Genomic DNA, 23,007 nt, shown 5'->3' with positions numbered 1-23,007 from the left:
AGAGAAAACTGTATACGAAAAGATGCCACGAGACAACAAAGCCCGTAGCGTCTAGCCTTGTTAATTCTCCTTGCCATGGTAGGTTAATTTAATTGATCGATCGTCGATGTAAGGCGCCAGTTCCAGCACGTGCAGCTCATGCGCAGTAGAAGCGGAATGTTTTAACCGCAGACACAGCAGCTGTAGTATATAGACAACAAAACGACTGAAGCGACTAGTGGATGACGTAACATCTAGCTTCATTGCCAACGTCAACTGACTGCTTTGCCATTCTTGCCGCTGGTACTGTCTTGCCAACGCAGCGCCACAACACGGCCTCGTGGCTCAACAGGGAATTGACCTAACCTCTCTCACTCTCGCATTGTTTGCGGGTGATATCAACCACGGGTAGTTCGTCTGTCCGCAAGGTAAGGTAGTTCGTGTTGTATAACGGACTGATAATAATGCAATTATAATTATTGACCAACAATCAAATTTATTTACCTACAAATGTTGCCGTTACTTCTCAGTCAATTAAGTTTGATTTTAAACATCTGCAGTTTTTAGATATTAGTTCAAACATATTAACTGTTAATGTGATAATTTAAATACATTATTAACATTCTTATGCAATACGTAATTTTATTGAGTGGTTATAATGTAAATATTTTAACAATAGCAGGCCTACAATCTGGCTTCTACTTTAAATTTGGAATGAATCAAACAATGCTAATAAATTATTCATTTGTTGAAAAATGATCATTCCAAAGCCAGTTTTCAGTTGTATGATTCTAATTAAGTTTGCCTTTTAAAGGAAAAGTCTAAAAAATAAAATTTAATAATTTGAATTTTTTTTAATTAACGAATAATTAAAATCCAACAAGCAAGAAGTTTCTACAATGTAATGTTAATGAAATTCTTTTTATTAATATGTATATAATTTAGTACTTCTGATATATAGCTACAAATTGTACTTGTATGTTTTTATAAAGGTTTGTAGGTAGTTAATTTGAATTTCACAGAGATTACTTATAAAGAACCCAAAATATATGAAAATATTATTAACACTCACTGAAGTGATACATAAATTTTGACATGCGAAATAATTATTAAAAATCTTTTTATCTAGTTACAACTTGATATTGGGAAACAAAAGTTAATAAAACAAATACAAATTATTTGACTTAAATATACTTGAGTGATTGCATAGGATCAAAATGGTGTCTATTTTAGCATTAGTAAGAGGTATTCAAAACCCAAAACCACTGACAGACCCCTTTCAATGGGATCAGAATATAATTTTGGGCAAGTATTTAACATCAAGGATATAACTACTGATAAGGAAAAATATTAATGTTTTTAATTAACAAAAAATAATTATTTGTATATCATAAATTACTGTTAAAACCCATCACATAATTTAAATCTAAATCCTGATTAAACAATTGTTAAAAGATAACAGAAAGTTTGTTACAAGCTTGTTTTTTTTTAATAGTTAGTTTTTCATAGGAAACAAATACGTATAAGCATTGCTTTTTGCACCAGAGAAATAAATTATATAATTATAAATTATATATAATTTAGTCTTGAGGTGGGGGTGAGCAATTTATCTTCTCAGGATAATTTAAAAAGATAACTTATATTTCCTGGCAAGACATTTTCTCCTGAGACAGCTTAGCAATGGTAAAAGGTATAATATTCTTCTTGGTACTGAGGGAGAATCATGGAAACTGTTTTATATATATATATATATATATATATATATATATATATATATAATATGTATGTATGTGTGTGTAATATGTAATATCTAAATCATACAAATATTTTTCTACTTGTAGAAAGCAAGCACGTTTTAAGAAAATATAATTTTCTTACCTTTGGCTCCCTCTAGGCCGCCCAAATACAATGATAATATATTAATATAAAATGTTTACCTAAAAAAAGTTGATTATTCAGAACATATAATACAACTGACAAAAATTTAATAATTCATAAAAAAATAAAAAGTAATTTTTTTAATAGAGTTTTTCCTTAAGTTTCAAAATTAATTTTTAAACATATCTTTATTTCCAGATGCATGCTGAATCTAAAACAATAATTTTAAATAACAGGATTTAAACAAGCTTAGATGTAAACTGAGATTATATTGTGGCATATAAAATCTCGCTAAAATTACTGCTTACTACAGTAGAAATAGTTATTGTTAGATAGCTAAGCTTACTACAGTAGAAATAGTTATTGTTACATAGCTAAGCTTACTACAGCAGAAATAGTTATTGTTACATAGCTAAGCTTACTACAGTAGAAATAGTTATTGTTAGATAGCTAAGCTTACTACAGTAGAAATAGTTATTGTTACATAGCTAAGCTTACTACAGCAGAAATAGTTATTGTTAGATAGCTAAGCTTACTACAGTAGAAATAGTTATTGTTACATAGCTAAGCTTACTACAGTAGAAATAGTTATTGTTAGATAGCTAAGCTTACTACAGTAGAAATAGTTATTGTTACATAGCTAAGCTTACTACAGCAGAAATAGTTATTGTTACATAGCTAAACTTACTACAGTAGAAATAGTTATTGTTATATAGCTAAATTTGCCTGATGAAGAAATCAATGCTTTTTGAGCTGACAAAAACATTGTGGTTTCAGCCAATCTGATATCTTATCTGAATGCTATACAATGTGATTAAATAAGTAACTAATTATAAGCACACAATTTGAAAGCACAATGCTAATTAAACATAATGTTTATTGCAACTTCTAAATTACAATTGTTTCCGTTATTTAATTTATCATGTGTTTCTTATCCAACAAAGTTTGGGTTCAGACTTTACTTGTTGTAACGATTTGTATCAGGGTGGGGTGAGTTCTTAAAATATATAGTAATTTAAGTTCATTTGTATTTTTCAATGAATTGTCACACACAGTTTTAGAACTTTACTCCAATAATATGATTAATGTCATGTCTCCAACATGGAATATTTAATTATGTGATAAATTACAAAAAAATACATTAATTACATGTAGAAAAAGATTTATATTTTGGAAAAGTATACTAAATGGGAATAAAGTACCTAATCTTGTTCCAATTTTTGACTTAAACAAAATAAACATATTCCTAGTTTTGGCTCCTAGTAATGAACTTGGGAAAGTTTATTATAAACACTTCAAGTTTGTTTTAAAGCATTTTTTAAATTAATTTTTTCAGTAAAGGATGGTGGAAGCACCAAAATCTCTAATTTTTGTAACTAATAAAGAAATAACACAAAACAACTAAATCCTATACTATTAGCAAAATCCTTTTTGGTCTCTATAAAGATCATAGATGGTTAAAATTTTGAAATTCAAATGTTTCAACTATACCAAAAAAACTTGTTTTAAAATAATAAACATTTGAAAGGATAGTAAGATTGTGGACATTTGCTATCAATATATGTTACAAAAAAAGTAACATGGATAATAAGTAACATACATAATAATGGTCCACCACCTTAAAATGTTATTTGTCTCAACTGTTGGAGAAATCTAATATCTGTATTAATCACTCTAAAGATATTTTTGTTACTTTCTCAAGCTGTAATACATTGTGTACAGGTAAATTTCTGAGTGGTACAAATTGGTAAAATCTCATTATGTGTACTGCATAATTTACTAAACATTCCTGACAATTTCACTTCAATAGTTAAAATTGTTTTTAAGATATTTACACAAAAGAGTACATAAATTGAACACTCTTAAGTACAAATAAAACCTATAAATTTATATTTTATTTTCTAAAATTAGAATTAAACATCAGGAGGGAGAAATAATTTAATTTAGAAAAATCGAATTATCAAACACCTTCAGAACATTAAATAAAACATAATTCTACTAGAGGGAAATTCTTTTCTGAAACCATTTACTGTATGTCTTCATACCAATTTCCTCATATCTTTTCAAATGTTTTGTATAGAAGACATTGTGTTTATTTTAATTTTGTATACTGATATCAATGGTGGCTAAATATGTGGAGAAAATCCTAAGGGTGAAAAAGATGGCTCTAGATCGTGAACAAATAATCTAGGAAAAAAGGAAACCAGATAAAAGATTGAATAAATAAGACTCATACAAAAGGCCCTGTCCAAAGTATTGGGAACACCATTTCCAGGCTGGTCCAAGAGGAGGGGGTGTTTTTTTGTGGGGTACACTTCAGGAATACACCTGTCAGAGTCCCACACTTGTTCACTATATTATGGTAAGGCCAAGCGTTCGTGCAGTCACATATTTTTACACCCCCTCTGCAAAAAAATCAAGATAAAATTAGAAAAAGAATAATTTGGCTTTTTATTTGTAGGTAGCTTTGTATTAAAGAAGGAGAAATGTATTTACAGTTATCTGACTTCTACTACAATATATGATAGTTCGGTATGTTTTAAGCTGCCTTTTAATATGTAGTCTCTAAATTAGACAGATAATATTTTTCATCTTATACAATGCAAGCATGTTTTAAGAAAAACCATATTTTTTATCTTTGGTTCCCTCTAATACCATGGTAATATTTTAATATAAAATGTTTACTTAAAAATGTTGATGATTAAGAACGTATCATAATACAACTGATGAAAAATGATACTAATTCATAAAAAGTAATATTCTTAACAGAGTTTTTTGTGAGTTTCAAAATTAATTTTTAAACATATCTTTATTTCCAGATGTGTACTGTCTCTAAAACATTAATTTTAAATAACGGGATATAAACAAGCTTATATGTAAACTGAGATTATATTGTGGCATATAAAAACCTAATAAAATTACTGATTACAGTAGAAATAGTTAAATTGTTACATTGCTGATTGATTTGAGTCAGTATGTTTTAAGCTACTGACTATCATATATTGTAGTAGAAGTCAGATAACTGTAAATACATTTCTCCTTCTTTAATACAAAGGCTACCTACAAATAAAAAGCTAAATTATTCTTTTTCTAATTTTACCTTGATTTTTTTTGCAGAGGGGGTGTAAAAATGCGTGACTGCACGAACGCTTGGCCTTACTGTAATATAACAAACATTTTTACACCCTCTCTGCAAAAAAAATCAAGATAAAATTAGAAAAAGAATAATTTAGCTTTTTATTTGTAGGTAGCTTTGTATTAAAAATCTGTTACTATCTTTAATTAGTTGTAATAGATTTCTCTAACTAACAAAACATAGCAGTGCATTTTATTATCAATATTGATGTTTGTTATTCATTGATTTTTTTCAGAGAGATGTGTGGCATCTGGGCGTTGTTTGGGGTCTCTACTGAGTCTATATCATACACAGATAGTACCTTCGCAAAGATCAGACATCGTGGCCCTGACGCTTGGAAAATTCAGTATGACAACAAAGTCAAGGTAGATTAAAATTCATTCATTTTAATTAGATAATTTTGTTTTTGTTTAATTTTATTGTATAAGTAAACCAAATATTGAGTAGTTTTGTCGATGTTGAAGTTAATGAGTGAACTAGTATTTATACAGATCTTTACAAGTAAATCATTCTTCCCTTTTAAATTTCCCTGAATTAAATTTTTGCTCAAGTTACAAAATGATTATGAGATTTAAAAATTTGACGTGAAACTATACCACTAACTCACAAACTTACCACTTAAACTTAATTAATAGTTTTGTTTCCATTCTAAATTTGTTAACCACTTTGTATAAAAAATGAGTTAAGCAATAAGTGAGCATCGATTTGTTATAACATTTTGCTCCCAGACTTTACACAAGCTGGCTATGCTGGTAATCCAAATCTTATCAGAGAGCGTAAGAATTTGAATTAATTCAAAATACTAATGATATAAGATGTTTTATTATAGAATTACATGTACAATAAACTATTTTCAAATCATATTGGCTTGTATATAGGAAAATATCAATATAGTTCTTTTAGAAGTTTGATATAATTATAATAATTTTGTCTTGTTTAAACAGTTTGGTAGTTTTCTAAATAATTTTGTGAAAATAAAATGAAGAAGTTAATATATTTGAGTTTTATAACCAAAAGAATGGCATTTGTCTACATATAATATACAAATAACCCTGACTAAGCATTTTGATCAGTGAAATTTACTTTAAAATTACATAAAGATTCCTATATTGACTTTACATGACTGTGAAAATTAATAGTATTAAAATGTTCTAGCAACATTCAGAATTTTCTAGAAAGTAATCTGTAAGAACTTGCTTTGTTTATATGTGGTTGGATATAAACTTTCTAATTTAAATTATTGTTTAGATAAAAACTGAGAAATTTATGTGAACCCATCAGATTCTAGTTGCAAACATTTGTTATCAACCCATATTTCTTGTCTTGTTGTGTACCCTCCTGGTTAACTGAGTTCGGTTCATCATACGGCCTTTTAATTTGAACAGTCTATCTAATTTTGTTAACATGTAGAAGTAAATATTTGATTTTTGTGGAATTGAGGCTTTATTGATCATTATATTGTAAGTTACCATCAGCAAATAAGGGACACTTTGAGTAATAACCCAATTCATTTATTATTATATATTAAACAGCTTTGGTTCTAAGATTCTTCATGTACTCCTTATGAAGCAATATAAATCAGATTTAAAATAATTTGAATTTACTTACCATAGTTTGCTATTTCCTGTGTTATATATAAAATTTCATTAATTCCAGAGTCCTCTATATTACATGGCTCTTATAACAATTTGTATGGCTCTTATACATTTCTTACATTTTTATATCAGAATAGTATAGTCCTCACATTAGCAAATATATACAAAACTTGAATATATTCCACTTAGTCTTGTAATAGTATAATATTCACACACTGCCTTAGAATAAACCCTGTACTGCAAGGCAGAATTTTAAAACATAGTGGAATAAACTAGTTGGCATACCCATTGTTACTTTCTTTTTGAAGAGTGTTTGGCAATTAATTGATGAGTTTTATGTAAAAATCAATTAAAAATCAATTGTCTAAAAATAGTTTTAATGTTTTAGGATTCTGATTAAATGTCTACCATTCCTTTATTTGTTGTGGTAAAGAATAAATTATTTCCATTTAAAAGTTCTCCATCTGTAATATTAAGTTTTTACATTAAAATTAAATGTAGAAATTTCCCTCCAGTGATTTCAGTTTTTAACACGTTTACGTCAACACACTGTGGATAAAAGTCTTTTATCCAGACTTTTTCATATGCCATAACATTTTTCAATAATAATAGCAAAAAAAAAACCTAACCAGTTTTTTATGTTAAATGTATAAAAGTACAACAAGAAATGTATGTAGGCGTTGCAATTTCGCACAAAAAAATTATCTCAATGTGTTTTTATCGATTTTTTCTCCATGTACCCCAAGGGGTACCTAAAAATTTAATTTAGCTTAAAAATTAAGGGATTGTGCACCTTCGCTTACCTTCTTTGGAAACAAATTTAACAAACCACCAAGAAATGCAAACAGTAAAAATACAATAAGGAAATACATTGTGTACCCCATCAGGTGCACAACGACGCACTTTACAAAAGCTCGGTGTGTACCCGATTGGGTACACAATGGAAGTTGTGACAGATTGCGTGTACCTGATGGGGTACACGTCATCGTGAACGTGTTATCACTTTATCAGTTTGTTTGTTTTACATGCCTGAAAGATATTTTAGTTATTTATAGTAATTACTAATTAAGGGGTAAAATTTATTTATTTTATTATGAGATTTTTCATGGTAAATATAAAAAGTAACATTTTTATATTAATATTCACTTACTACATTGTAACTACTAGATAAAATAATGTATTATCTGCAGTTTACTTTGTAATTTGCATATTTGTTGAAATCTGTCACTGGTGTTGTAGTGTGCGTGCCTTGGGTTTGTACGCCTAACTATTATCGACAATGTGTATGGAATGCAGCCCATGACTCTACATGACTACCCCCACCTCACCCTGCTGTGTAATGGAGAACTATACAACTACAGGAGGGTGAGTATATGAGTTATCACTATATAACTGTTTCTTTCTTATCAGCTCTTTCTTCAAACAAATTCAATAAAAATTTGGGAGTTTCCAGATCTTTACAATATTTGCCAAGCATAGTATGAAAGTTACTGTTGTATAAGTTTGTAAAAAACAAGTCATTTTTTCAATTCTTAAACTTTTACAGCGATACACATATGAAGTGTTAGATAGATTTTGAAATGGTTCGAATAACTAATTCATGGACCTTTTGGAGTCCTATGTATTTAAACAGGACAACATTGGTACCATTATATCATAAACTATTGAACCGAATGGCTTCAGATTTCAGGGACTTATTCTACATGAGTAGAGCTTCACATTCATGCAATTATTTATAAATATCTCAGTTAGTAAAAAATATTATTATATTTTAAAACTTACATAAATAAGGTCTATTTTTTTAAATACAGAAAACTTAAAAAAACATGCATAAATGTACTCACCATATAGTTTAAACAACTGTGTAAATTTTGAATAGTTTTCTTTCAAAAAGTGTACCTAAAGGTCTCAAAACAGTACTTTCGGGAAATCGATGTTAAAGTCAGGCCTACCCTACATACACTGTAACTATACCAATTTAACTAAAAACCACCAGGAAAGTAGTCATCTTCACTGATTCCTTCTTTAATAGCCTTCTATACTCTTTTCTTTTTATTCTCCTCTTGGACCTGTTTGTTTGTTAGCCTTATTCAGTAACTGACCTAAGCTAAACTTTTTTATTCAGTATGATCTTTTAATATTGTTATTTATAAAGTTTCTACTTATAATAATTAGTAAAGTATTGAATTTGGGTAATTTATTGAATGGATCAAGACTTGCAGTCCATGTTGATTTTAGGAACTTAAGAAAGATTAAGATTTTAATTAATTAACTTACCATTAAAGAGACTTAGAACATTTTAGAGAGAATTTATTTCAAAATGAAATGACCACTACTTATGTTATCAGTTGATAAAAACTAGCCATTACTATTGATGAAAGAAAATATATGCTTTATCTACTGTAAATAAACTGATTTGACTAGTATACCATTGCACAAAACACAAAGTGACATCAGTATATACATTCATAAAGAGCCATTACATCATAAATTATGGTTTTTTTCCTTATTTAAGCCTTAGTGTCTTAGCTATGCTGGCTTCGATGTTCACTGGTTTTTATTGTCAAAGTACATGATTGGACCTCCCTGGGATTTCAACCCGTGATCTCTTGGTTAGAGAGCCGAGACTATAACCATTAGTCTACGGAGGAGGACAAAAATTATGGTTAACCTTTTACAGGTGGCATTAAGTCCAGGCCTGGAAAAATATATTGTTAAATTATAGCAGTTACATCACTTGTTTTGGGGCGATAGTATATACAAAACACAGTTTGTGAGTTTGTGTCACTGAATAACAATAGCATATGGTACTCAGAATTTTATTTTTAGACAATGTTTTAATAATTATATTATGTGTAATATTAATGTGTAAAAATGACTTAATAAATAATGTTTGTTCCTTCAATAAAAGAATAATACGAATGCCACCTTTATTTTTTATTAAAATTAGTTACAAGATTATCATAAATATAATATTATAAGTAGTTCTTGGAACCTATGCAAAATCTATCTTATCACTTTTAATCAAAACCTTTCTTTAGTTAATATTTAAAACTATGTACACTACGTACGTAGTATTTTAAATTGTATGCTATTTTTGTCAATAAAGAATTTCCCAAAAAAATAAAGTAATAAACTTTGTAGAATCTTGGAGCATTGGAAAAACGGTTTATTGTAGTATCACTAGATAAAGGAGTACAACATTTTCCAATATATAATTTTTTAATTTGTGAAGTGCCTGATGGAATCTTTGATTCAGAAAGGCCTTGCACAAAATAAAAAATTATATATTGGAAAATGTTGTATTCCTTTATCTAGTGATACTACAATAATAAAACTTTGTTTAGAATTCCATAAAGGAGCAAGTCTAGTTCAAAACTTGAACATTTTTATGATGCTTTTTAATTTTATTAAAAAAAATTTGGTACCAACATTTATAAAGATATCTTAAGTTTTGACTGAGAAATGACCAAAGATATGATAATGACATGATATAAAAAAAAATCAACACTGTCATAATATAAAACATTGTATAGGATTTTGATACCAATAGTACCTATGACATGAACTAAGATCACAGCAGTAGAAATGGTAAAAGTTAAAAATATGAAACTATGTTAATTTTTGATGCTTTAAAAACAAAATCAATTAGCCATACTTTTTATACAACCAAGTTTTTAGTTCTGATAATTCTGGGTATGAGAGAAAGAGTGTTAAAAGAATTTGTTTGTGAACACTAAGTAGAAAGAACAGTTACGGTAAACATTAATAATTGTTACCTCCTAAATAATTGGTTAGTTGAACTACCACTTAAAAATATTTTGAATTAAGCTGATTGTAAATAGCAATTAAATTGCATTACTGTAATTACTACTCCCCTTGTTAGTAAAACTGAAATAATATCAACCATACGTGTTAAGTGTTGAATTTACAGTTGATCATTGTTTGTCACAGAATGTGAAACTCTCATCACCAATTGTTTTGTGCAATATACAATTTTCTATTAATAGTGGGGAATCTGAAAACAAGGCTTGCATAATTTTGTGATGTTGGTCCATATGGGGTATTCCGAAATTGATTTGAGGGATAACATTTTGGATGAAATGAATGCAGCCGTATTGTATTATATATTTCATTACAAACCACACACAAAGAGTATGTGTTATAAATTTATAAATATTAGTTAAGATAAAACTGATTCATTTTGTGGAATCTTCAGATGTCACAATCATTCTAGGATATTTTGGAACAGTTCTGAAGAATTTCTGATAATATACTTTATACGTAAAGATGAATATAAAGTGATTCTTGTTCTTTCTTTTGTAAAAATTAAATGCCACCTTACTTGTTCACACTGCTGAGGTGGCAACAATGGTCTGCACGAGCATTGCTAGCGTAAATATGGGCAATCCAAACTCCCACACTGAATGACATATTTTGTGTGTTAATAAGATGATTAGTTTTGAATACTGCAAAACTGTTGAATATGATATTTAATAATTCATCAAAGATTTTGTCATAATTTCTAAATTTTAAATACATTTTTCAATTGTATTTTGTTTAAAAAACATTCTTATAAATTTGACTTCAATAATGAAACCATTTTTGATTTAGTTATCTAAAAGTATACACCAAGTCAACATGCCCGTACATTCAAAGGCCACGCAAACTGTTGATGATTTTTTTAAAGTTCAATGTTCAGTGTCAGAAGAAAAAAATTAAACAGATTTTAACAAAAACTCTATTTTGTGACCAAATACTAAGGTCACAAAATCAAGATGATAATGACTTCATAAAGTAAAATATATTAAATTTCTGTACACATGCCTATTTGTTAATCTATATACCACCAAAAGGGAATATGAGCACGCCCACCAGCGATTTTAATTTCATTTATGACCAACGGTCGTCGTAGACTGGAGTACCTATATGAACAATCACCCAGTTGACATTTGACCTGATGCATAGAGGGGAGGGAGGGGGGTCAAAAATAGCCCTTTTAGGCTGGAGCCTAGACGATAAATGGGACAAACACTATATGGGGGGGGGGGAGGGTGGATTGGTGCGTCATAGTCGTAGACTGGAGTACCTATATGAACAATCACCCAGTTGACATTTGACCTGATGCATAGAGGGGAGGGAGGGGGGTCAAAAATAGCCCTTTTAGGCTGGAGCCTAGACGATAAATGGGACAAACACTATATGGGGGGAGGTGGGGGGTGGATTGGTGCGTCATAGTCGTAGACTGGAGTACCTATATGAACAATCACCCAGTTGACATTTGACCTGATGCATAGAGGGGAGGGAGGGGGGTCAAAAATAGCCCTTTTAGGCTGGAGCCTAGACGATAAATGGGACAAACACTATATGGGGGGTGGGGGTGGATTGGTGCGTCATAGTAGACATCTTTGGTTTGCCGCTGGGTGTCGGGTTATTGAAGATGGCAGATCGACCATAGGTTGTAGGAGAAGTGTAGAATGTGGCATAAAGATTTTTCATTGGACATGGTTTTTAAAATGTCCATATTTTTAAAATGACAACACTCACGACAATTAGGTTGTTCACGATAATTCTACTAAGAAAAAAGAACTTAAGAGTGTTTCAGGTTTAAGACTGTTCTTATGGGATAAAACACAAGTTCAGTTTCACTACAGTCTACTCTTAAGGGAAAAAGATAGCTTCATAGCATAGCAGGAAGGGAAAAAGGCAAAGATGCAAACTTGGGTTAAAAAATCATAATCAAGGTCGGAAACCAAAGCAGTGACAAATGCAGCAGTAACTTTCTAGCTACATGACATCAGACCATATATAAGTGTTAAATAATAAATAGCTTTTAACAAGGTAAATAGTTTGCTCAGTAAAAAAATACTAGAGCTCAAGATGGGCTTATAAATTGTGTTTATCTTTATCTGATACCATGGGTGATAATATAACAATGAACTCTACAGCTGGAAGAGCAGTACAAGTTAAAGTACGAAACTCGATGTGACGTGGAGTGCATCATCCACTTGCTGGCCACAAGGGGGGTGGAGTTCTGCGTGCAGCACCTGGATGGTGTCTTTGCGTTTGTGCTGGTGGACAGCAAAGCGCAGCGTGTCTACGTGGGCCGGGATCCCTTTGGTGTGCGGCCACTTTTCCGCCTCTCCTCCGACGTTGGCATTGTTGGTTTCTCGTCTGAAGCCAAAGGTCAGTTTTTAAATAGGTAGTTGTTGTTTCCTGTTCATGTATTCACGGTTCAGAGTACCTAACCTTTAAAACAATTTTTCATTTAGTCTCTTTTACAAATTAAATGTATACTATGTTTAACCCTTATAGCCAGAGTCTCTCGTAGACTGTAAGGAAAGTCTAGTAAGTGTCAAGTAGCGTTAGATGTTGGTACACAAGGGTTTAAGATACAAACATGTTGCATTATATAGAAATACTAGGTCACAAATTAATTCATTTCGTTATGAAAGTATACAGAGTATAAATTTTAGTTTATATTAATTCTTGGCATTCTACAAGTCAACTATTGCTTTATTTTAAATGTTTTGAAATTATTAAGAACTAAATATATTTTTACAAAGTTATTGTTTTTAAAATTTGCTGAAAATGCTATTATTAGATAAAGTAATTGCTGTTTTTGGATTCAAATCTGATTATATTTTTGAAGAAAAGAGTGATGAAGTTATTGTTGTCAAATTCAGGTCTAATGGAGCTGTGTAGTTGATGTAGGAGTTGGTTGGATCTAAATTGTTGGATGCAGAACTACTGTATCATTGTTGTCCAATAGAACTAATATTGACCGAAGTAAGTCTTGCTAGAAGTAGAAGCTGTTGTTGAGGAAGCAAATGCAATAAACAGTTGTTGTTTGATGCAGGTCTGATGGATCTGTCCAGTAAGATGAATGGAGGCCGATGGAAGGTTGAACAGTTCCCTCCAGGACACTTTGCAGAGTACCAACTGAACAAGGATGGCACAGCCACACTGCTTCGGGAACAGAGGTACTACACCATTGGCACACCACCTGCATTCCAGACCTTGGTGCCTTATTCAGGTGCTTCATATATTCTTATGTTGTTTTGATATAAGACTAATAATGCAGGGCAAACAATTAATTCTTATTAGTTTCAAATTGAATTACTGTTACATTATAGTTATACTTTGAGAGGTTCCATCATGGTTATGTTCATATCTCACGAATTTCATGATTTGCTTCTTCATAACCCTACTGCCCATAATAGCACAAAAGCAGACTAAAGGATCTGTTTTACAAGTAAAGGTTAACTGTAACCATTAAGCTGAGGTTCAGGGTCTTGTATTTGATTTTGACCCTATTTAAAAAAGAATTAATGGCTGATTGCAGAACATAATTATAGAATAATCTGAATAGAGAGCTTGGCATCATCATCAAAAACATGGATTTCACAGTTTAGGATGTATTTCAAAAAGATAGAACTTTTCAACAAGAGGTAATGTTGATTTACATCACATTGTTATTTATTAATTATTGTATTATCTTGTATTCATATTGACATAATATATCTACAGAACTGAATGAAGTAGACACTCACGCCAACATCCGAAAGTTATTGACGTCTGCTGTCCAGAAGAGACTGATGGCAGAAAGGAGGATTGGGTGTTTTCTATCAGGAGGCTTGGACTCCAGCCTTGTCTCCGCCTTGCTGGTCAAACTAGCTAAAGAAGCCAACATTCCTTACAAAATACAGGCAAGTTACAAATTTTGTTTTCTAAATAACTAGACTGCCAAGAATATTTTCCATAATTGATGTATCTTTGATACAAGACTATTGGGCGAAAAACAAATTTTGGTTTGGATCTTGTTGCTCACCACCAGTGAAATGTCTCCTTTACTCAAGAGAGGGAGTCATTCTAGACCACAATTAGACGTATCTCAATCTGTTGTAAAATAAATAATGTTATTTAATTTTTCGATAACAAAAGACAACGCATTACAAAGATATATCATCCAATTGTGAAATTAAAAAAAAATGTTATACATGTCTGCATAGGAAGCTGTGAAAATATTCACAAATGGACCAATGTTATTGTACGCAATGTAAGGTGCAGCATGTGTACTATTTTGTTACGATTATACAAATTTAAGAAATTTATGTTTTGGTTTAGTCATTGTAAAAACTGTCTAACCTCTGACAAACATATGATCTGTATGTCTTCTCCAGTCATTTGCCATCGGGATGGGGGAGAGTCCAGACATCCTGGCTGCGAGGCGTGTGGCACAGCACATCGGCTCTGAACACCATGAGGTCTCGTTCTCACCTGAGGATGTCAGTCAAGTCCTAGACGACGTCATCGTCTCCTTAGAAACTGCTGATATCACAACTGTGCGAGCATCTGTTGGTAACTACATATAACCCTCAAGTATAACACAACAGTAGTAGTAAACTACAGAGAAAAACCAGACTGTAATTAAGGAAAGATTTTAAAAAAGCACAAAGATGTACTGAGAATCGCTTAAGAAATAAAAGAATTTTAAATTATTTTATTTATTAATTTAAAAACAAAATTCAAGTATTTTGTATGATTTTATGAATTTTAATTCATTAAGTTATATAAAAAATATGGCATGCAGTTAGCATTAAAAAAATATGAATCTATTGTTTTTTTCATACTTTTAAATAAAATTTGAGTTAGTAAAAAACCAGATTTATTAATTCATTTCTTGCTATATTAATAACACTAACAACTGTCATTATAAATCGTTTAGTGACATGCGAGTAACGTTCACAATGACATGAACCACATCAGGTACACGCGATCTTTTGTCTTTCTATACTCAGAGAGTGCCGATGGCTAAGCAGTCTAAGATGTTGAACTTTGATTCTGAGAGAAATAATGCAGGTTTTAATCCTGTCCGTGACCCTTGCATTTTTTATCAGTACCATTTGATCTTGTACTGTATAAACTCTCCCCCTTATTCTGTTGAATAAAATCCTCACACAGACCATGAGGCCCATGAGGACGGGCAAAATAAGGCATAAAAGGAATTGGCTTCTCCTCGAAAAAAAAAAAAAAAAAAAAAACAATCGGATACACACGGGTTATGCGCCTGATGGGATACATGTTGCTATTCATTTCCTTATTGTTTTTATTGTTTGCCTGTCTTGGTGGTTTGTTAAAGTTCATACCGTGCTTAAATAAATACCTCAGACTATTGTCATGCCCATGATTGCTTAATTTTTAAGGTAAATTAATTTTTTAGGTACTCCTTGGGATACATGGAAAAACATGGAAATTATTTTTTTACAAAATTGCAAAGCCTATATACTTTCTCGTTATATTTAGATGTTTAATGTAAAAATATTATGGTTTATTGTCATTATTATTTAAATAACAAAATAAAAAAGTCCGTAAAAATTTGAAAATTTGTGGATATTAATTTTGGAATGTTTATAGTTTATTGAAATACACCATGCTATCCAGAAGCATAAAGTGGAGTTTTACTTTGTATTGACTTTCAAACATTTGTACATTGGTAACTCATACACAAGTTTATTTATCCATTCAATTTGGAATAAACATTTAAAAACACCAGAGTAAACAAAATTTGGATGGAATTATTGTTTTTCAAAATTGTGCCTTTAATAGTGCAGATTATTTAGATTGAGTTATCTGGAACAACATTTGAGTATAGTGACAGTTTACAACCAGTTATGTTTATTGATCAATATCGCTTGTAGTTTCAATTAATAAATATAATCAGCAGTTTATTTTATTGGTAGGAAATACTCATTTTTATAACATATAATTATAAAATAGGGAAAATATTACAGTGTCTTAACATCAGCTAAAATAATGCTTTGAAAAAACTGTGTGTAGCAAAGGTACCAAATTTTATTAAAATGAAGACATTTTCTTCATTTTATCAAAATTATCAAAACAAGTATAAGTCAATCATTGTATTTAGTTCATGGAAAACATACAGGGGCTCTCCACTTTGTAGTGGGGACTTCAGTTACCTGAACCTGACTATTTGTTAATGTAAAGTTACATCGTACCGTATTGCCATGTGCAGGAATGTTCCTGATATCACGTTATGTGAAGACTCACACAAACACCACGGTGCTGTTCAGTGGAGAAGGTGCGGACGAGCTGGCGCAGGGCTACATATACTTCCGGGATGCACCAAACAGTGCTGAAGCTCACCAGGAGAGCTTGCGGCTCCTAGGAGACATACACAAATATGACGGGCTGCGTGCCGACCGCACCACTGCTGCTCACAGGTCAGTAGACAATTAGGACTTTGCCGATTGTTTATATAATATTTCCGTTTCCGTTTGATTGAAGGCGTTCGTTTTTATCTTTGATAAGAATCACTCACGATTCCAGTATCCAGTTTTAAGTAATGTGTTTGAATGCCCTATGTAGTATTTATGTTATCTAAGATAACATGATTCTTAAAATGTCTCCAACTGATAACTAGGGTAGCTAAGGGTTTGATGAATGAATGTGTTCTCAGATACTTTGAAGGATCCCAAACGGTTATAAAAGTTAATGATCTCCAAAACCAATCTTCCTTATTTCTTCCTTACTGCCCTTATATTCTATCCTCCATGAGCCAGATCTTAACTGAATATTATTACACCTCGAGAAATCTTTTAACACTTAGAGTGCTAATCCTGTAATTTTACGGAACAGCGAAACTTCCGAAGAATGCTAATCCCGTAGTTTTACGTGGTTGTCATTTCAATTGGTATTATATTACATTGTCCGTATTTAAACGGGTTTTGCCTACTCTCTACAATGTTATTTGGGTTTTTAGTAACACAATTCACCGCTAGAAGGCGTCAGATGTATTGAATGAGCTTGATGACAAAGCAACTTCGGTCGCTTTGTTTACGTGCCGCTGACGTGACGTTCGTTGCAGCCGGCAGTCGATGGTGCAATCATGGCTTTTCGCAGCTTGAACGACGTTGCGATCAGTGATGTATTAGATGAAGATACTTTTTATTGTTGTTGATAGTATTTTTGACGATTCTGACATTGATCCTGATTTTATGGAAGAAGATGAGACACATATTTCAGGTAAGAATAAGTCTAATTTATCACATAAACATCAGTGTAAAAGTTTGGTTATGTTATTGTTTTTCGTGAATCAAACTATAATTCGTATTATAATAAATTAACTTTATTCAACTAATATTCTATTCATATAATTAAATGAAAATATATTCATATTTTACATAGTATATTATTATGTTACAGATGCTGAAAACGGTACTGACAGCGAAAGTAATGCCGACGCATCAATATGTCGGCATAGTTTTTTTGTTAAAAAACTACAAAATATAAAAACATGATTTGTATTATTCAAAGGATAGTTTATATTTGTAAATGGGTCATTGTAAATAATTGTATATATGCTTAGTTTAATTTGATAGATAAAAAAAACTGTCTCAAAAATAATTTTTTTTTTTCAAAAAATATATGTTTTTCAAAAGCATTTTTTATGTGTAGTTTATTAAAATATTACCAACAATCTCACGTTAAAAGAAAGACGAAAGTAAGCTGAATTAAGGCATGTAAGTATTTTTCTTATACCTTAAATACTTTTTTTTAAATAAATTTTTGAAAACCATCAAAAACGCCCAGCATTCTACAGAGTTACATGTTATTTAGGGCCAGCACTCAAAGTGTTAACAATCAGTCTCGGTGATCTTCATTGTTTGTCGCTCTTTTTCTATCTTATTGGAGACAAATACTTCGCAGACTTGAAATGCTGCTACATCTATTTCTGTTCTTCAGTATTTCCTTCACAATGACATGAAGTAAATATTTCATTTAAAGGTAGTTTCTTCATATCTATAGCAGTTCAACTGAAGATGTCATAACCAGTAGGCAAAGGTCCAGTTTTCGTTAAGCTACATGTTCTCTCCACACATTACAATTACTCTTAATGTATCTCTATCTATGCTGTATGTGGGTTGAGAACCACTTGGGTATTTGTCTGATTTATTAAATATTTACAAATTTGGAATCTCAAGGACTTTATGACGCCTTTCAGTCTGCTTAAGCAAACCAAACTTCTATGGAAGTACCCACACTATAGGGAACAGCACATATACTGTTATCCAATACAAATAATGGTCAAACACCACTGCTTTAGATATTCTGACCTCCATGCACTTGAACGGGTTATTGGAGGTAAAATCAAAGAAAGGACTTTTTACTGCTGATTTTGCCCCTTACATAAAGACATGCTTTTCATTTTATTTGTCCACAAAATATTAGATTTCACTCATCCATTGATCTGAAAGTAATTATTATTCTGCAGCTCAATAAAGGTTTCTTCTGCAGTTGTCAAGCAAATGAAAACACACTGCACTGTAACACACTGCAATCTCCTGTTTTATGAGCAGATGTCCTTTAAATATTTTTATGTACCAAATTAACCTCTACATCTAGTCTAATTTCCCAGAATTAATATAATCATTTTTTAAGGTGGCTGTACAATATGATAGTTCACAGTATAGCTTACAATAAAATCTTAAATTAACTCATTAAAAGGTCTAGAGATAATTAAAATTATAGGATAGGGAATATTACAGGTGTTGCCAAATAGAATAGGATGTGTCCTTTATTAAGAATGCTGCTGTTTTAGCCTGGAGCTTAGGGTACCATTCCTGGATCTGCAATGGACCCAGTACTACCTGAGTCTTCCAGCGGAGCTGCGACAACCACAAATGGGAGTGGAGAAACACCTGTTACGAAGTGCCTTCAACAACACAGGACTGCTGCCTGACAACATCCTGTGGCGACACAAGGAGGCCTTCAGGTTAGTTATTGGTTATCAATATGAAACACTGACATAGGTACTAAGTATTTGAAGGATAATGACTTGTATATGAATGTTGCAGGATGGACTTGATGAGTGAAGTCAAGCTTTATTACTAAGATTGCTTGTTTCCTGTTCTTCCTGGATCTGTTTCTGTTCCAAACCACTAAGATTTCGATCTTAGATATTTTGATGCAGTTCAATTACCAAATTATGAAATTACGTTAGCAATTGTAAATAAGTACACTTTTTCTTTTTAAGCACAATACCTGAATATTTTGGATTTTGAAATAAAAGAATTTTGGTGCTCTTTTGAGTGACTTGAATCAAAAACGGTTTTATTTTAATAAATATTTTAGTTCTGATTATAATTATTAAACATCTACCATTATTCAGTCAAATCAAACTTAGTATTTCTGTACTAAACAGAACCTATTCTTCTTAATAAATTTGTTTATAATATACTGGTGTATACTACAGCTCAGGACTTTCTTTAACAGAGTAAAAACATATATTTTTCTGCATAATACCTCTTATTGTACTTCTCACGTATAGTACTTTTAACAATACAAATTATTTTTGTTTATCATGAATAACTATTTACATATTAATTAGTTTTTTTATTTTACTTCAGTAGTTTAGGTTTTGTGCCAGATCAAATCTTAATCGTAAATGGAAAATATGGAACAGGCAATTTAATATTTCATGAAAAAAAAGTTAATTGCTCTATTTATACACATCATGTATTAGGACTTGGAGAAAGTTTTGCACAATAAGATTTTATGACAACCTCCTAACACACCATAAAGGAAGAGAATAATTTGAAACCTGTTTTTTTATGTGGAAATATTGAAGCAGTTATAGTATTGTGTTGTGTAACAGTGACGGAGTAGCAAGCATCAAGAAATCACTGTTCCAAGTGATCCAGGATATTGTGGAGGATAAGGTATCTGACGAGGCTCTGAAACAAGCAGCAACTCGTTTCCCCCACTGCACACCAACCACCAAGGAGGCCTTTTACTATAGGTAGGTACAACCCAGGCTCTGAGGATTAGCCCATTTCCAATGATCTATTTAATTTGAAATTTTATAGGTGTGTCCTTACAGCCAATAGTAAATATATGATGTACATTTTACCTCCTGAGTCATATTTGTAATTAAAACTTTAGAAAACTGGGTTTAAAAAGTTGTTTGGGTGAAATTTTCTATTATTTTATAAAAGAAAACTCACAATTCTCCAATAATTTTTACTCACAACAATAAAAATTATTGGGGAACTGTGAGTTTTCTTATATAAAATAATAGAAAATTGATATTTCCAATAAGAAGAGCTCCTCCTCCTTCACAGACCTACAAATATTCTTTAAAATGTAGTTTTAATGTGTTGTTGATTAAAAACATTAAAATAAGTTCAAATTCTAAGAATATGACTTACAAAATAATGCATGTCTGTAAAAAAAAATGTTTCTAAAATGTCTAGAATGTCATGGAGCCACACTTGGTCAATACAACCATGAGGTAACTGTGGTAGGAAGGGTTGATTCAATTGAATTCTAAGTTTAGCTCCAGTTCACCTTCGTTTTATTGTGTCTGGTATCTGACACAGTTTCAGGCTTGACTCCTGGAATCTGGAGTCATGTCTCGTCTGAAGATATACAAAGGAAGTTGACGACAAAGATAGAGTATCACAGATTGTGTGATCACAATTAATTGTGTGCCTGATGAGACAATGAGACTTCCACTTCACCTATTTATAGGTATCTCTGATGTTGAAACGTTGTCAATGTTTTGTTTTGAGCTTCTTCGTTGTCTACTTTCTTTGGATCTCTTCAGACGAACATGACTCCAGATTCCAGGAGTCAAGTCTGAGACAGTGTCAGATACCAGACGCTGCAATAAAAGGAAGGTGAACTGGCGCTTAACTCAAAATTCAACAACTATGAGGCTTTCCCATTACTCTAGAGATCGTTGGGAGTTCACTGTATAGTCTTTATTAAAAAACTGATGTTGTGATTTATGTTGTCTGGGTTTTAGTTCATAGATATTTTTTACTAGCATAAACCTGGTCCACATAGATAATAAATAATATTCATTTGAATACAAGAAGGAAAGTCACATTTTGCACAATAACTTTACTTCCCTCACAGAGTTTTAGTTTGAACTGATGCAACAAATTTGTAGTAAATACTCTAGAGATTAAAATAGGATTTTTTATCTTTAACACTTTTTTTAATAATTTCGCCGCCTTTGAACAACAAGATCTAAATTTTTGAAACTGTTTCTGGAAGGTAGCTACACTATTTTTTGGTCAAATAATACCAACATCGATATTCTGGAGTTAAAAAAAATAATTAATTCATTTTTAGTTGTAGAATAATAAAAGATCTTTAAAGAGGGTTTGAGGATATGTATTAATTAAAATAAGTAACATTTTATACTTACTGTTGACTAATAAATTCTTTTACTACACTGTTGTGTTTTATGGTTAAGATGTATCCCTTTTAGGAAAAATGAAATTGGGGAGGTAGGAGGACTACACCAAATAACATATTGCCACAGTATTTAGCCCCAACTACGATGTACTTAGAGATCTCGATTCTCGTGCAATTTACTCAAATAGCTTGGCTGCAAAATCTTATTTTTTCAAACTTTGGAATGTACTGGTTTTGACAGAGTGTAAGATCAGAAAAATTTAACTACAACTGATCACTGAACTTTGTGACAGGGAGATATTTGAGAAGCATTACGGTGGACAAGCCGAGTGGCTCATGCCGTACTTCTGGATGCCCAAGTGGATTGACGTGACAGATCCGTCTGCTCGCTTCATCAAACATTACGCTGCTGGATCAGAAGACCAAGCCTGACCTTGTGCAATAAAGATTCCTCTGTTGTAATAAGTTTACAGTTCTGTTATCCTAAACCCACTGTTTCATGTGTATTTTATCATTTTAGCAAATACATTTAAAAATAATTAAACAGAGTACGAATCCTCTATGAGCAGTATTCTTTAAAGATGAATAGGCTTGAAAATGTGTATGTTTATTGTACACTTGGGAATGTGTACCTCTTGTACTCTTGAGAACGCCTATGTATGAACTTAGAAATGTCCACTTGGTCCATTGCATGTTGTCTTTAGATTGTAAAAGTACGAGTCTTGTACGCTTAAATAGAAGCGAGATTTATTAGCTGAAAACAAACCATCCATCCATTCAATTTTTTTTAACCAATTTCTTTATTTATTTCTGGAGTGATATGAATAAATAGACCGATGACAAGAAAATCATCTAATTTATATTGTGTGAAAAATGTTTTACATTTTAAGGGTGAATGAATCATTAACACTTTCTTGGAATACCAATTTTGTTTCTGGAAATAGCTTCATTTTTTAAAAGTACTGTGGCACAGAAATAACTTTTCCTTAATTTTAGTTATTTTTTATAATATACTCAAAATATAAAAATTAACTTATTAAAAAAAGGAGGCATAAATTTTAATAACATTTTGAAGGAGGCATAACATTTATTGCCTTACATCTAGGGATGGGTCGATTCAAATACTCCATTCTTAGCGATATCGATGATTCTCAATACAGCAACTTTTTTTCACTCCATTCCAATACCAAT

At 31.4% G+C, this 23,007-nt stretch overlaps 1 protein-coding gene across 2 annotated transcripts; it reads left to right on the top strand.

Annotated features, from left to right (window-relative positions):
- Positions 1 to 248: 248 nt before the first annotated feature.
- LOC124359978 (asparagine synthetase [glutamine-hydrolyzing]) lies at positions 249 to 22,278 on the top strand. 2 transcript variants are annotated; one of them, XM_046813190.1, is made up of 11 exons: positions 249 to 407; positions 5,229 to 5,358; positions 7,828 to 7,953; positions 12,537 to 12,774; positions 13,448 to 13,624; positions 14,119 to 14,297; positions 14,772 to 14,949; positions 16,625 to 16,832; positions 19,211 to 19,384; positions 20,267 to 20,410; positions 22,110 to 22,278. In XM_046813190.1, the coding sequence occupies exons 2-11, from the start codon at positions 5,233 to 5,235 to the stop codon at positions 22,246 to 22,248; spliced, it is 1,689 nt and encodes a 562-aa protein (XP_046669146.1). In that variant the 5' UTR covers positions 249 to 407; positions 5,229 to 5,232; the 3' UTR covers positions 22,249 to 22,278. The 2 variants fall into 2 exon arrangements, with proteins under 2 accessions (XP_046669146.1, XP_046669145.1); XM_046813189.1 differs by lacking the exon at positions 249 to 407 and adding an exon at positions 2,734 to 2,847.
- The last annotated feature ends 729 nt before the right edge of the window (positions 22,279 to 23,007 follow it).

The sequence above is a fragment of the Homalodisca vitripennis genome, chromosome 4 (assembly GCF_021130785.1).
Source record: "Homalodisca vitripennis isolate AUS2020 chromosome 4, UT_GWSS_2.1, whole genome shotgun sequence".
Lineage (NCBI taxonomy): Eukaryota > Metazoa > Arthropoda > Insecta > Hemiptera > Cicadellidae > Homalodisca > Homalodisca vitripennis.
This window is presented reverse-complemented; position numbering and strand designations above follow the sequence as displayed.